The 13,608-nt window shown below is 40.5% G+C and overlaps 1 protein-coding gene across 1 annotated transcript; it reads right to left on the bottom strand.

Moving 5' to 3' along the window:
• On the bottom strand, positions 1 to 9,363 carry LOC129812805 (galectin-3-like). Its single transcript, XM_055864687.1, has 5 exons — positions 9,273 to 9,363; positions 2,547 to 2,945; positions 2,247 to 2,335; positions 1,071 to 1,239; positions 1 to 682 (listed from the first exon to the last, which is right to left on the bottom strand). Exons 1-5 carry the CDS (start codon positions 9,276 to 9,278, stop codon positions 527 to 529), a joined length of 819 nt encoding a protein of 272 aa, XP_055720662.1. The 5' UTR covers positions 9,279 to 9,363; the 3' UTR covers positions 1 to 526.
• Positions 9,364 to 13,608: the final 4,245 nt, after the last annotated feature.

Here is a 13,608-nt window from a genome sequence, read left to right as displayed (position 1 = left end):
TGGTATAGGTAGCCAAGGTAATGTTTATTTTGCCACAGCAAATACTAGGCTTGTTGTGGATCTAAAACATTCAACATAGTCTCAACTGTGCCACCTAGTGGGAAAGGTTATACAACAATAACAATCACTCAAAACACATACTGTACATCACCCTGTATCTGGAGGAAGAGATATCAGTCAATGAAAAAATATGTTTGAGTCTAACATTGGATATAGGTGGTTTTCATTCAAATGTATGTACCTATTCAGACTTAAAACCAATTAATTTGTAAGTTAAAAGTTGTTGACTTTTTTCTCTTATTAAAAGACTAAGAAAATATATTTTTCCACACAGAGAATATACCATCTTAGTAGAAGTACAGAATATGATGGTAGTACTACTGGGTTAAAGCTTTAGACTCAAGCTACTGTATGTTTCTGTTGAAAGCCAATGATGGAAGGTCACTGGAACCATAAAAATAGAACCTGGGGGACTTTGGCTAATCTGGTCATTCTATTAAATGGCTGAAACCAACCCTGCTAGATCTTATAGTTTGTCAATCTCCACAGACGTGAGGGTGACATCATTATAGATGACCAGGTGTTTGATGGATTGGATGTCACGGATGCGGTGTTTGAACTCCAGGATGTGTGAGCTGTTCACTGCCACCTTGAACTCACTGTTAGTGCACATGATCTTCATCTGGAAAAACACAGGACCACAAACTCATTATTATGCAAAATCAAAGAATGTGTTAAGATATGACTGAAATGTAAATTAATATATTGATTGTAAAACATGATCTGTTGATCATGAATAACATTTGAATTTGTTTGACATTATTTTGAATTACCATAAAAATCATACAACTGAAAATATCGAGATGAATACAGGAGTGTCTAAAGATATTTTCCAAATGGCACCCTATTCAGTGCACTACTTTTGACCAAAGCATGTTCTGTTCAAAAGTAGTGCACTATATAGGGGGGTGCCATTTGGGACAAAACCTAATTCTCAATGGACCCCAGCCATCATGGTTTTAAAACTCTGATTGGTTGACATGAAGTAAAGCAGAAGATAGATTCCTCACCTCGAAGGGCTGGCCCTGAGTGAAGGGGAAGTGATTGTGCTCTCTCTCCTCTTTGCCCCATGTATTGCCTATCTGACTGTTCCGCACAATGGTTTTCTTTCCCTGGTCATTAAAGCGTGGGTTGAAGTGCATGGCAATGTCATTCCCTTTGGTTAGATTGATGGTGAACCTACAGGGAGATAATAGCAGTGTTCATACCAACTCCGTGTCACTCATTTTCTTTTCAAACAATTTGTTTGGCTTGACAATGAGCAATGGAATTTCAAAAGCACAAACATATTTGGGACGAAGCTAATAACATAGTGGTAAACCTTGGATTTTGTGACATTTACGTCATCAATGCGTTTATCTAGTAGTGTCGATTACAAGTCAGACAACAGCATTATGTTTTGTGATGAATGTGTGTGTGTGTGTGTGTTCTATGAGCCACATGCTCAACAGCACTCAGCGACATTCTCCATGTGTGAGCTTTTTGAGTTTGTGGCCATAGTTACTGTAGGCCTACTCTTGACTTCAAAGTGATTGGTATTATCTGGTATTGAATACATCACAGATCATTTGTTCTATTCTCACCCATTGTACTTACATTTAGTTAAATTGTATTCAGTTGAGGTTTGGAAATAATGATGTCAAGATGCTCTTTTGGGATTACTGTCTGCCAACCTCTTTCAAAAGGGGCCTCATTGATTTACATTTGACAGTAATCTAGATTTGTTAACTACCCAGAGCTTGATTATCTAGATCCTCTCGTCTAACTTCTATTAGTCTCCGTTTACATCCTGAGATGGATACTTATGCATCACACACTTTGAAGAACAAAAGAACAACCGTTTGTATTTGATAAGATTTTAGTCCTTATTAGATTGAGGGTAGCAGTAGAAGCAGCCATGTCCCAGATCTGTTTGTGCTATGATTCCAACTCCTTGTCATGCCAAATATCATGTATAGGATGACAAGTGGCAAGGAGTGGGATGATGGCACAAACAGACTAGTACTTAGGTTATGGTATAAGAAGTTTGCAGGCAACATATCAAGGAAAGGCATTCGATTTGTGTACCTACTGCTGGCTACAAGACTGAAATAACTGAGCAACATTAAGAATCAAAGTGTGGAAATAGCTACAATGTAGATCTTCACAATTTACCATGGAAACTATATTTTGCTGTGAATACTGACATTTTGGCATTTTGGTTAACTGTCCCACGAATTGTGATGAGCATCTTGTCGTAGCATCCATTTGGCAGATTCAGGTCATATGGCACTTTCTGTTGGGGAAATAAAATGGGTTTGTTGAAAACAGCAAATAAAAACAGCCAAAACCAGTTGAGTGTCATTAGGACAGGCTTACAACAATGTCTGAGTAGAGGTCTTGAGGGCTAATCTGTCACAAAGATATTTCTGAACCATGCAGAACCTTGCTCATGGTTTTTCAAACCGTCATAACCAACATCCTCAGGATTGAATGTCTTCTCTTACCAGTGAACTATTTTGTGGAGCAGTTGGTTGGGCAGGGCCTGGACCGGGGCTTGGCCATCCGGGTGCAGTAGGTTGGCTAATCTGTCCTGGCTGCCCTGGCCATGTCGGCTGACTGGGCTGTCCCCCACCTGGTTGTCCGGGCCAGGTTGGCTGGCCAGGCTGCCCCCCACCTGGTTGTCCGGGCCAGCCGGGCTGCCCTCCTCCTGGTTGTCCGGGCCATGAGGGTTGGGAAGGGTTTGGTTGTTGTCCAGGCCACATGGGGGCGGGCTGGCCTGGTTGACCACCAGGCTGTCCTGGCCATGTTGGCTGGTTGGGTTGCCCACCAGGCCACACGCCCCCACTACCCTGCTGGTTGTTCTGGCCTGGCCAGCCCGGTTCACCACCCAGAGCATCTGAAAGCTGTAGGGGAAGAGGGGAAGCAAAGCGGGGTGAGAGAGAGGAAGCAGAGCGGGGTGAGAGAGGATTGATAGTGTGCACAAGTGGATGTGTCTCCTTGCTTAATTTCTCACTGGACCCAGCTAGCACATAATGTTCTGAGAACCATTTGTTTCTTAGAGCTTGGTGAGAGCGTGGAGTCCTATGGTTATTTTGCATACAACCTACCCACAACTTTCTGGGAATGGTGCAGGATAGTGATTTGCCTTTGGAACATTCTCAGCACATTTAAGGAACTTGACAAAATAACAATTTTCTTAGTATTTCATTATTTTAACAAAATGTGTCTTAAAAGTTCAAACATGGTTACCTTTCATTTCAATTTTGGTCATGTTCTAGGAACGTTCAACTGGCTTGACATTAGTCCATATTAGGCTCACTTGGGCCGAAGAGGTCTTTTTTTTTTTAAGGTCTATGTCCCTAGAGTTGGAAAATGTGTGATAGCAGTGCAGCAATCATGCCAGTCGGTATAAAATATTACGTTGCGGCCCGCCCACCTCTGGGGAAAACAATCTGTGGTTACCTAGGTTACTCCATTGACTTGCAGCAAAAACAAAAAAATTGCATTTGAAAAATTCAAGTTATCTGCTTGTTTTAGTCAATTACAAAACTACATGTTTAAAGATCAATTTTCAACATTGCCTGCTCGCAACTGGTTTCTCACTACTTAGAAAAACGTAATATTGTAGGGCTTTCCTCATGCCCCTTTTCATGATGCTGCTAACCACGTGAGTGAGTGCTAGCTACCGACTGGAACATTAAACTAGCAAAACCAACACCACAAACAGACTACACAGCTACAAGTAGGTTTTACCTGAGATTAAATGTTTTCCACACACATAGAGTAGCTACACGTAGCCTACATGGACACCGGGTCCCCACATTTCCCACGCTGAATAGCCTGAAGCCACTTCTCGCAGGCTCTATTTCCCTACATAGTTTAATTGAACCGTAGGTCGGGATTTTTTACCTGGTTAACGAGCAGTTTTTTTGGCATGTTTTATTATTTCCGTATAACGAAAAATTAACAATAAAGTTGGCTCTTTTACAATGGGGGGTCAATGGGAAAGAATGTTTGTATTCCCCAATCTGTGGGCGTGGTCGAGGGGAATTCCTTCTTATGACATGAACAACGACTCGGTAGTGCTCTTTATTTCATCCCTCCACCCCATTCATTTTTTCCCCAAAGGGATTTTATCCTGACAAACAATGTCATGCAACAAATTATTGCTCACGTATACATGTGTAATTGGAAAGCTTAGATTCACAGCTATCCTGCAGACAATTTCGAAATGTTCAGGTCAACAGAACTTTGACTTCAATGTTAGATATCAAATGTACCTGTATAAATGGCTTTAAAAAGGGAAAGCATGATACATTTAAAAGACTTTGACAAGTGATTTGGAAAGGTAAGGAAATTACCTTTCAAATTATATTTAATCAACTTTGAAATGACCAGCTACAACTATTGTAAAAAAAGAAAAGAAAAAAGCTCCCATATGCGCATTGACATTAGAATGTTGAAAGCTTAGCCATAGAATTCCATGTAATTGGACAGCTATGTTTTTGTATTCTAACTTTGATAAGAGGCAGCAAATTGCACACACACAGCTAGGCCTGGTTATTAAAAAGATTTGTAGATACAGGTCCATCAGAGAATTCACACATTAACCCCACAGAAGCCTTTTCCCAATATTGCCACCAAACTACTCAATGGGGTCTTATTGGACCACACCTGTTTGAAATGTAATTGTAGTAACACCAGAAATATCTTAAAATGTTAATGTAGAATGATGTAGAATACACAACCACATGACAGGTGTGCCAGATATACAGATGTTAAATTATTCACAGAATTGTGCTAATTAAGAATGTGCCCAAAAAGGGTGGCTACTTTGAAGAATCTTAAATATATTTTGATTTGTTTAACACTTTTTTGTTTACTACATGATTCCATATGTGTTATTACATAGTTTGTCTTTACTATTATTCTACAATGTAGAACATAGTAAAAATAAAGAGTAGGTGTCCAAACTTTGGACTGGTACTGTATATTGAGGCAAACATTATAGACAGTACCCTATTGGCAAATAAAACTCAATTGATTGAACATTAACATTTCTTCAATATGATTTACATTGACGGTGAATTCAGAAAGTATTTAGACCCCTTCACTTTTTCAAAATGTTTGTTACGTTACAGCCTTATTCTAAAATGTATTAATCTACACACAATATCCCATAATGACAAAGTGAAAACAGGTTTTTAGAAATGTTGGCAAAAGTATATTAAAACAAAATACATTATTTACATAAGTATTCAGACCCTTTGCTATGAGGCTCGCAATAGAGGTGCATCCTGTTTCCAATTGATCATCCTTGATGTTTCTACAACTTTATTGGAGTCCACTTATGATAAATTCAATTGATTGGACATGATTTGGAAAGGCACTCACCTGTCTATATAAGGTCCCACAGTTGACAGTGCATGTCAGAGCAAAAACCAAGCCATGAGGTTGAAGGAATTGTCCATAGAGCTCCAAGACAGGATTGTGTCGAGGCACAGACCTGACGAAGGGTACCAAAAAAAATGTCTGCAGCATTGAAGGTCACCAAGAACAGTGGCCTCCATTCTTTTTAAAATTTCATTTATCATTTATTTATTCTCCTTTTTAACCCTTTTTCTCCCCAATTGGTAGTTACAGTCTTGTCCCATCGCTGCTACTCCCGTACGGACTTGGGAGAGGTGCAGGTCGATTGTCATGTGTCCTCCGAAACACGACCCTGCCAAGCCGCACTGCTTCTTGACCCACTGCTCGCTTAACCTGGAAGCCAGCGGCACCAAAGTGTCGGAGGAAACATCGTACAACAGTCGACCAAAGTCAGCGTGCATGCGCCCGGCCTGCCACAAGGAGTTGATAGAGTGCGATGGCATAAGGCCATCCCGGCCGGCCAAACCCTCCCCGAACCCGGACATTGCTGGGCCAATTGTGCACCGCTTTGACACTGCCTGGGATCGAACACAGGTTTGTAGTGACACCTCAAGCACAGCGGCCTCCATCATTCTTAAATGGAAGAAGTTTGGAACCACCAAGACTCTTCCTAGAGCTAGCCGCCCAGCCAAACGGAGCAATCGGGGGAGAAGGGCCTTGGTCAGGGAGGTGACCAAGAACCCCAGTTCCTCTGTTGAGGTGGGAGAACCCTCCAGAAGGACAAACATCTCTGCAGCACTCCACCAATCAGGCTTTTATGGTAGAGTGGCCAGACGGAAGCCACTCCTCAATAAAAGGCACGACAGCCTGCTTGGAGTTTGCCAAAAGGCACCTAAAGGACTGTCAGATCATGAGAAACAAGATTATCTGGTCTGATTAAACCAAGATTGAACTCTTTGGCCTGAATTCCAAGCGTCACGTCTGGAAGAAACCTGGCACCATCCCTATGGTGAAGCATGGTGGTGGCAGCATCATGCTGTAGGGATGTTTTTCAGCGGCAGGGACTGGGAGACTAGTCAGGATCGAAGCAAAGATGAATGAAGCAAAGTGCAGAGAGATCCTTGATGAAAATCTGCTCCAGAGCACTCAGGACCTCAATCTGGGGCAAAGGTTCACCTTCCAAGAGGACAATGACCGTAAGCACACAGCCAAGACAACGCATTAGTGGCTTCGGGACAAGTCTCTGAATGTCCTTGAGTGGCCCAGCCAGAGCCCGGACTTGAACCCAATCGAACATCTCTGGAGAGACCTGAAATTAGCTGTGCAGCAACACTCCCCATCTAACCTGACAGAGCTTGAGAGGATCTGCTTTGAAGAATGGGAGAAATTCCCCACATACAGGTGTGCCAAGCTTGTAGCATCATACCAAAGAAGACTTGAGGCTGTAATCGCTGCCAAAGGGGATTCAAAGTACTGAGTAAAGGGTCTGAATACTTATGGTACCAGTCAAAAGTTTGGACACCCCTACTCATTAAAGGGTTTTTCTTTATTTTGACTATGTTCTACATTGTAGAATAATAGAACATTGTAGAATAATAGTGAAGAAATAACACATATGGAATCATGTTTTATATTTTATATTTGAGATTCTTCAAAGTAGCCACCCTTGATGACAGCTTTGCATACGCTTGGCACTCTCTCAACCAGCTTCATGAGGAATGCTTTTCCATCAGTCTTGAAGGAGTTCCCACATATGCTGAGCACTTGTTTGCTGCTTTTCTTTCACTCTGCGGTCCAACTCATCTCAAACCATCTCAATTGGGTTGAGGTCAGGTAATTGTGGTGTGTTTTGGGTATTTATCCTGTTGAAAAACAAATGATAGCCCCACTAAGTGCAAACCAGAAGGAATGGCGTATTGCTGCGGTAGCCATGCTGGTTAAGTGTACCTTGAGTTTGAAATATATCACTGACAGTGTCACCAGCAAAGCACCACCACACCTCCATAAGAACAAAATCTTATTTACAATGACGGCCTAGGAACAGTGAGTTAACTTCCTTAGAAGAACTACAGATTTTTACCTTGTCAGCTCAGGGATTCGATCTAGCAACCTTCTGGTTACTAGTCCAACACTCTAACCACTAGGCTACCTGCCGCCCCAGTGGGAACCACACTCAGTGGGAACCACACATGCGGAGCTCATCCGTTCACCTTCTTCGCGTCTCACAAAGACAGAGGTTGGAACCCAAAATTTCACATTTGGACTGATGAGGAAAATAAACTATTTAGAATAAGGATGTAACGTAACAAAATGTGGAAAAATTCAAGAGGTCTGAATACTTTCTGAATTCACTGTATAGGCCTATGTAGCCTATTTATATTTGAAGGCAGTCATCTCTGCTTTCATTTTAAGCATATTTTTATCCTTCATTTGTTTGTGACAATTGCAAACACTTTGGCAACTTTGCATTTGTAGTCAACTTCGTTTTTAAGTTATTGGCGGTCACAGTCAGACAGATCAACTTCTTCATGCTATGTTTAGCTGAGATCTGTGAATAAAGTGACGCGGAAGGGCAAAAAAAACATCTAATGACGCACTTAGCTGTTCTGCGAGTCGTCTGAGGTAAGTAACTAGCGTTTAAGTGCAACTTTAGTAACGATGGTTTTGGGAAACAGCTGGGAGATTGAATGATGCTCCTACGAAGGTTCTAACGATGAACTTAAACTTAAGATGCTGGGCCCTGAACATTTCCGAAAATGTGTCTGATGGATAGCTGTGAATCTAAGCTTTCCAATGGTAAACTGACGTTGTTTGTCATAGGGTCAAATTAATGGAATGGAGGGATGAAAGAAAGAGTGATAACACAGAAAGCTACCATTGCTGCACTGCTATCACACATTTTTCAACTGGGGGACATAACCCTTTAAAAAAAAAAATGTTATGAGACATCGTTGGCCCATGTGAGCCCAACACCCCAAATGTTCTCAAATAGTTCAGTGAAAGTTCTTCAGTGGGAATTTCAGTACTTCAGCATAGCGTTTCCTACAGGTTTCCTCATTTAAAAGTAATGTCCTCAAATTCTTCCAAGAAAGTTATTTTTTTTTTTGCATAAAATCACAAGAAAACATTAGAACGTTCTCTGACCATTACTAAAGTTATTTAAAAACACATACATTCCATTCTCAGCATTAAAAAAAACTCACTCTATCCTTTATCTTGTTAAGTGTGTTCAGGTGCGTTTGCTGCGCCCACTAACGGGCCACACCCGATCTTAATGAGTGCTTGTTTCCTTTGAAATGGGGTCTGTTTGAACAGACTAAAATTAACAGCTTTGTAGGCATAAAAACAAAATGGCATGCTTGCGCCATCCTGGTGTTGCAGTGGAATAAATCCATCAATAGAGAACAGACAATTATAGGGTTGAATCTCACTGATGCCGTGTCACAATAACGATTTGCAAGATTAATGCCTAAGGAAATTAATTTACATGTGCTTGGCGTTCAAAAAAGCTAACCCCAAAATAAGCTAGCAGTGTTAAAAGTCTTGAAACATTCAGGTGCAGGTTAAGGAAGTTATTCAAAAACCTCAAAATAACCTATAATTTGTATTCTCTGTGTTAATAAAACCCCACAGGAAAACTTAAGGATCCAGATTAAAACGTTTGCATAATCTCCCTGCAATCTAAAAAATAAACGTTCCCAGAACAGGCTACATTTTTACTTCCTGAAACCAGAAACATACATTCCCACAACTTCCAAGGAACCAAATGTGCTAGCTGGGGAACAGAGTGAGCTCTTTATTGCTTATAGTATTAAGCATTCTTGCTATTTGATAGAATATTAGAAAAAGTGTTTACTTACATCCATTGTATCTGAAAAGGAGAGTGAAATGTTTGAGTTAAAATGATTGCATGTTTTAAGTACTTCATCCAGACAGGTCTTGAGAGGAAAGTATGCTCAAATGTTTATATGACAAACGTTAGCTGTAGTCGTAGTCTTTCCTGTGGAACCATACAGATGAGTAATGTTTTCTCTACAGAATTATAAGAATGCATTCATGTCATAAGACTGTATCAATCAGGGGAACACCTATCCTCACCACACCCATTTGGAATTTTCTTTCATACGCATCAGACCAGAGCTAATTTGAGTCAGGATATTGGTGGAGGTAAGGTGTTTATTTCAACAGACAAAGCCATAATACCGTTCTGACATCATTCTACCCACCTTCCCCAAACACACCCTTCGCTCCTCCAGGTCCATCTCCCTTTAGCAGCCCTGCAGTAGACTAAAAACTATGGGTGACAGGGCTTTCAGTTGCTCCGCAACTGTGGAACACACTTCCAGACACTATTAGGGCTGCAGAGTCTCTGTCCTTTAAGGCACAGCTCAAGACTGTGCTTTCAGAAAAGCTTTCAAGGACCTCTGCTAGTATTCTGGCCACACCTGTATATAACTTTGATTGTTGTCTGTGTTGTTTTTATTATCATACATTATACTTTTTTTAAAATTAATGTGCACCTTGGGTCTGAGAAAAGCACTTTACAAATTAAAATAATTATCATTATAATAGCCTATAATATATAATAGCTCTGAACACATTAGATATTTCAAAAGTAAACTAAAAGTATTTATTCAAAATTAGTCTACTTCCTCGATTCTTTGTGTACCATGAGGCCTAACTAACAATTGTCATGATCATGAGGAGAAGGCATGATTCTCTGCTATATTTAGATTCCTAATCGGATATGTACTGACTGCTATTACTATCCTATCAAACAGAGTATAAATGTGAAAACAGAGGGGCAGTAATAAAAAAGCATTAAAAAATTGCACTTGTATTTTCCTAATAGCTCTGACTTTGCTTATATCGAGGAAAGATATCGAGGAAAGATGTAGGACTGTGATACAGTATGTGGTTGTCTCACCTAGCTATCTTAAGATGAATGCACTAACCAAGTGCACTAACCAAGTAGCTCTGGAAATGACTTAATGACTAAAATGTAAATGTAGAAATGAAAACATGAAAGAACACAGAACAGGTAGGAACATGATACATTGACTTAGGAGAGTATTTTTCAGTCTACCTAGAGCAAACATTCAGTCATATTGCGCAGTTTTGTGGAATGTTCAGTGCCTCATGGAAACTATGCACTCTTTGAAAAACGAGTTCCAAAAGGGTCCTTTGGCTGTCCCCATAGGAGAACCCTTTCCCCCCCAGGTAGAACATTTTTAGTTCCAGGTAGAACACTCACTGGAAAGAGTTTTACATTGAACCCAAATGGGTTCTACATTGCACAAACAAGGGTTCTTTAAAGGGTTATCTTATGGGGACAGCCGAAGAACTGTTCTAGATAGCAAATATTTTTCTACGAGTGTGGTTCACAACACATGAATCGCAGGTACTATCTTCTGTAAAAACCTTTCCGGTCCTCACTCATTTTGCAAGGCCACCGATCAACTTAAGCAGCAGGAATCCATTTGGGATCGTTGACATGACATTTTTAGGCGGTGTGCGCTGTGATACAGAAGATATCATACTGCATATCCAGTGTGAGATACTGTATATCTAACCATCCGACATTAAAATATCTCTTCCTGGTTATGTAACATGCCCTCTATCTCCCTACACAGAAGCTGTCGTAAAATTAAACGTGAACCTTCCTTAAAACGAATATTAGTATAAGAATGCACAAAAACGAATTTCTCCAGATTACAGTACACAATACAAAGCAATGGCTGGTGTATGACCCAAATGAAGACATACCTGTTAGTAGCTCCGTTCAGTTGGCAGAGATACAGTAGACAGGGAAGGCTGTGTGTCAGTGTATATATAAACTGGTTCCCCCACAAGGCCACACCTTTATTTCCCGGTCTCACTTCTGAGAGACCACACCCGCAGAGTAACTTTCCCACCAGCATTAAAAGTATGTACAACAAAATGGCGCACAGGTTTCTGTGTTTATTTGTGAGTTTCTTTCTTAAACAGCACAATTAGGAATAATAGTAATATGAGGTTCTTACAGTTATCTGTTAAATGTTTAGTTATGACGAGAGAAACCTTTCCACGGAAAGTTTCCATGTGTATACATGTTGCGCCTCTGGATGGGTGTGTTTGCAGACTGTCCAAACCACAAAGGTCTAATGCACAGCAAAAAAAAAACAGTCCGTTTCTATGGTTTGTGGGTGTGGTTGGAATGCTATCAAGCATACTTTTTAAGGGTGCGCTGTTTGTAGAAGTCAAACCCCCGAGTCGAAAATATACAGGTTAGAACAAGAGGATTCTAATATCCCATAACTCTTTGCCTGGAAAATTAACACAATCATAGTGAATTTGATCTAATTACTCATCAAACACATAGTATAACTGTTTTACTGTCATTCTAATCATTTATCTACAGACACACACTAATTTATCTACAGACACACACTAATTTATCTACAGACACACACTTAATTGATTTCCTGACGGCTGGGCACTTTTTCAATGCAAATACTGTAGCATCAACAATGGCACTGGCCCTGGGTTTGTTTTCAAACGCTTCTGCATGGACTTATTAAGGGTGCGTTTGTAAATTGCCTCCAGTTTTCGAGAGTGCACTCTGGGTGGTAACTTCAGAGCGTTGTCAGATTGCCTGTTCATATATTAAGAGCGTTTTGCTCTAGGAGTGTTCAGAATGCACTGTGGACGTACGGTTGATGAGGAGTAGGGTTGATCTGAGTGTTCTGATCTCACAACGACAGTCAACCACCCAAGCTAACTGGCTAAAGTTGGCTAGCTTGCTAGCTATTTCCAGACACAAATGAGAAAACATCTCACTGACCATTTTACTCACCCTAGCAGAGCTGGTTATGCTGCTTTTATGTTATCTAGAGTGTCAGTGACTGTAACTGTGCTGCTGGCAACAATTTAATAACTTTTTTTGCCAACATTTACTGACACCGGTCATATTCTTTGGGTGATTGATCCGTTATTCTGTGGTCTGGCACACTCGGAGTACTCTGAAATCGGAATAGATAGCCAGAGTCAATTTACTAACGCACCCTACACATCAAAACCTTGCCTTGTTAAATAATGGTTAAATAAAAAAAACATATACATACATACATATATATATGTATGCGCATATATGTGGGAAGGTTGAAAGTTGTTTCTGAATGTCCTCTGAACAACTTGAGAACATAACTTTAAATAGAACCATGAGGAAACCTGTAGGAAACGTTATGCTGAATTACTGAAATGTCCACCTAAGGAACATATGGTTCAGGTTCTTATAACGTTATGTGCTAGATGGGTATCTTGAGCCATTCCCAGAAGGTTGTATGCAAAATAACCATTGGACAAGCACACTCTCGCCAATGTCTTAGACACATATGGTTCTCAAAAAGTTATATGCTAGATGAGTTGTTTCCTTTGAAATTAGGTCTTGTTTGAATGCTATGTATATTCTGTGGGGCAAAAAAGTATTTAGTCAGCCACCAATTGTGCAAGTTCTCCCACTTAAAAAGATGAGAGAGGCCTGTAATTTTCATCATAGGTACACTTCAACTATGACAGTCAAAATGAGAAAAAAAAATCCAGAAAATCACATTGTAGGATTTTTAATTAATTAATTTGCAAATTATGGTGGAAAATAAGTATTTGGTCACCTACAAACAAGCAAGATTTCTGGCTCTCACAGACCTGTAACTTCTTCTTTAAGAGGCTCCTCTGTCCTCCACTCGTTACCTGTATTAATGGCACCTGTTTGAACTTGTTATCAGTATAAAAGACACCTGTCCACAACCTCAAACAGTCACACTCCAAACTCCACTATGGCCAAGACCAAAGAGCTGTCAAAGGACACCAGAAACAAAATTGTAGACCTCCACCAGGCTGGGAAGACTGAATCCGCAATAGGTAAGCAGCTTGGTTTGAAGAAATCAACTGTGAGCAATTATTAGGAAATGGAAGACATACAAGACCACTGATAATCTCCCTCGATCTGGGGCTCCATGCAAGATCTCACCCCGTGGGGTCAAAATGATCACAAGACCAAAGAGCTGTCAAAGGACACCAGAAACAAAATTGTAGACCTGCACCAGGCTGGGAAGACTGAATCCGCAATAGGTAAGCAGCTTGGTTTGAAGAAATCAACTGTGGGAGCAATTATTAGGAAATGGAAGACATACAAGACCACTGATAATCTCCCTCGAT

Source organism: Salvelinus fontinalis, chromosome 16 (genome assembly GCF_029448725.1).
Source record: "Salvelinus fontinalis isolate EN_2023a chromosome 16, ASM2944872v1, whole genome shotgun sequence".
NCBI lineage: Eukaryota > Metazoa > Chordata > Actinopteri > Salmoniformes > Salmonidae > Salvelinus > Salvelinus fontinalis.
The sequence above is the reverse complement of the archived record's forward strand: the minus strand, read 5'-3'. Positions and strand labels throughout refer to the sequence as shown.

Bases quoted from the DNA above. Each gene is read 5' to 3' on its own strand.
- LOC129812805 (XM_055864687.1), bottom strand. The intron at 2,336-2,546 runs GTAAGAGAAGAC...TTTCCCCAACAG, and splicing joins CTCCACAAAATAGTTCACTG to AAAGTGCCATATGACCTGAA. The intron at 683-1,070 runs GTGAGGAATCTA...GTGTTTTTCCAG, and splicing joins CTCAGGGCCAGCCCTTCGAG to ATGAAGATCATGTGCACTAA.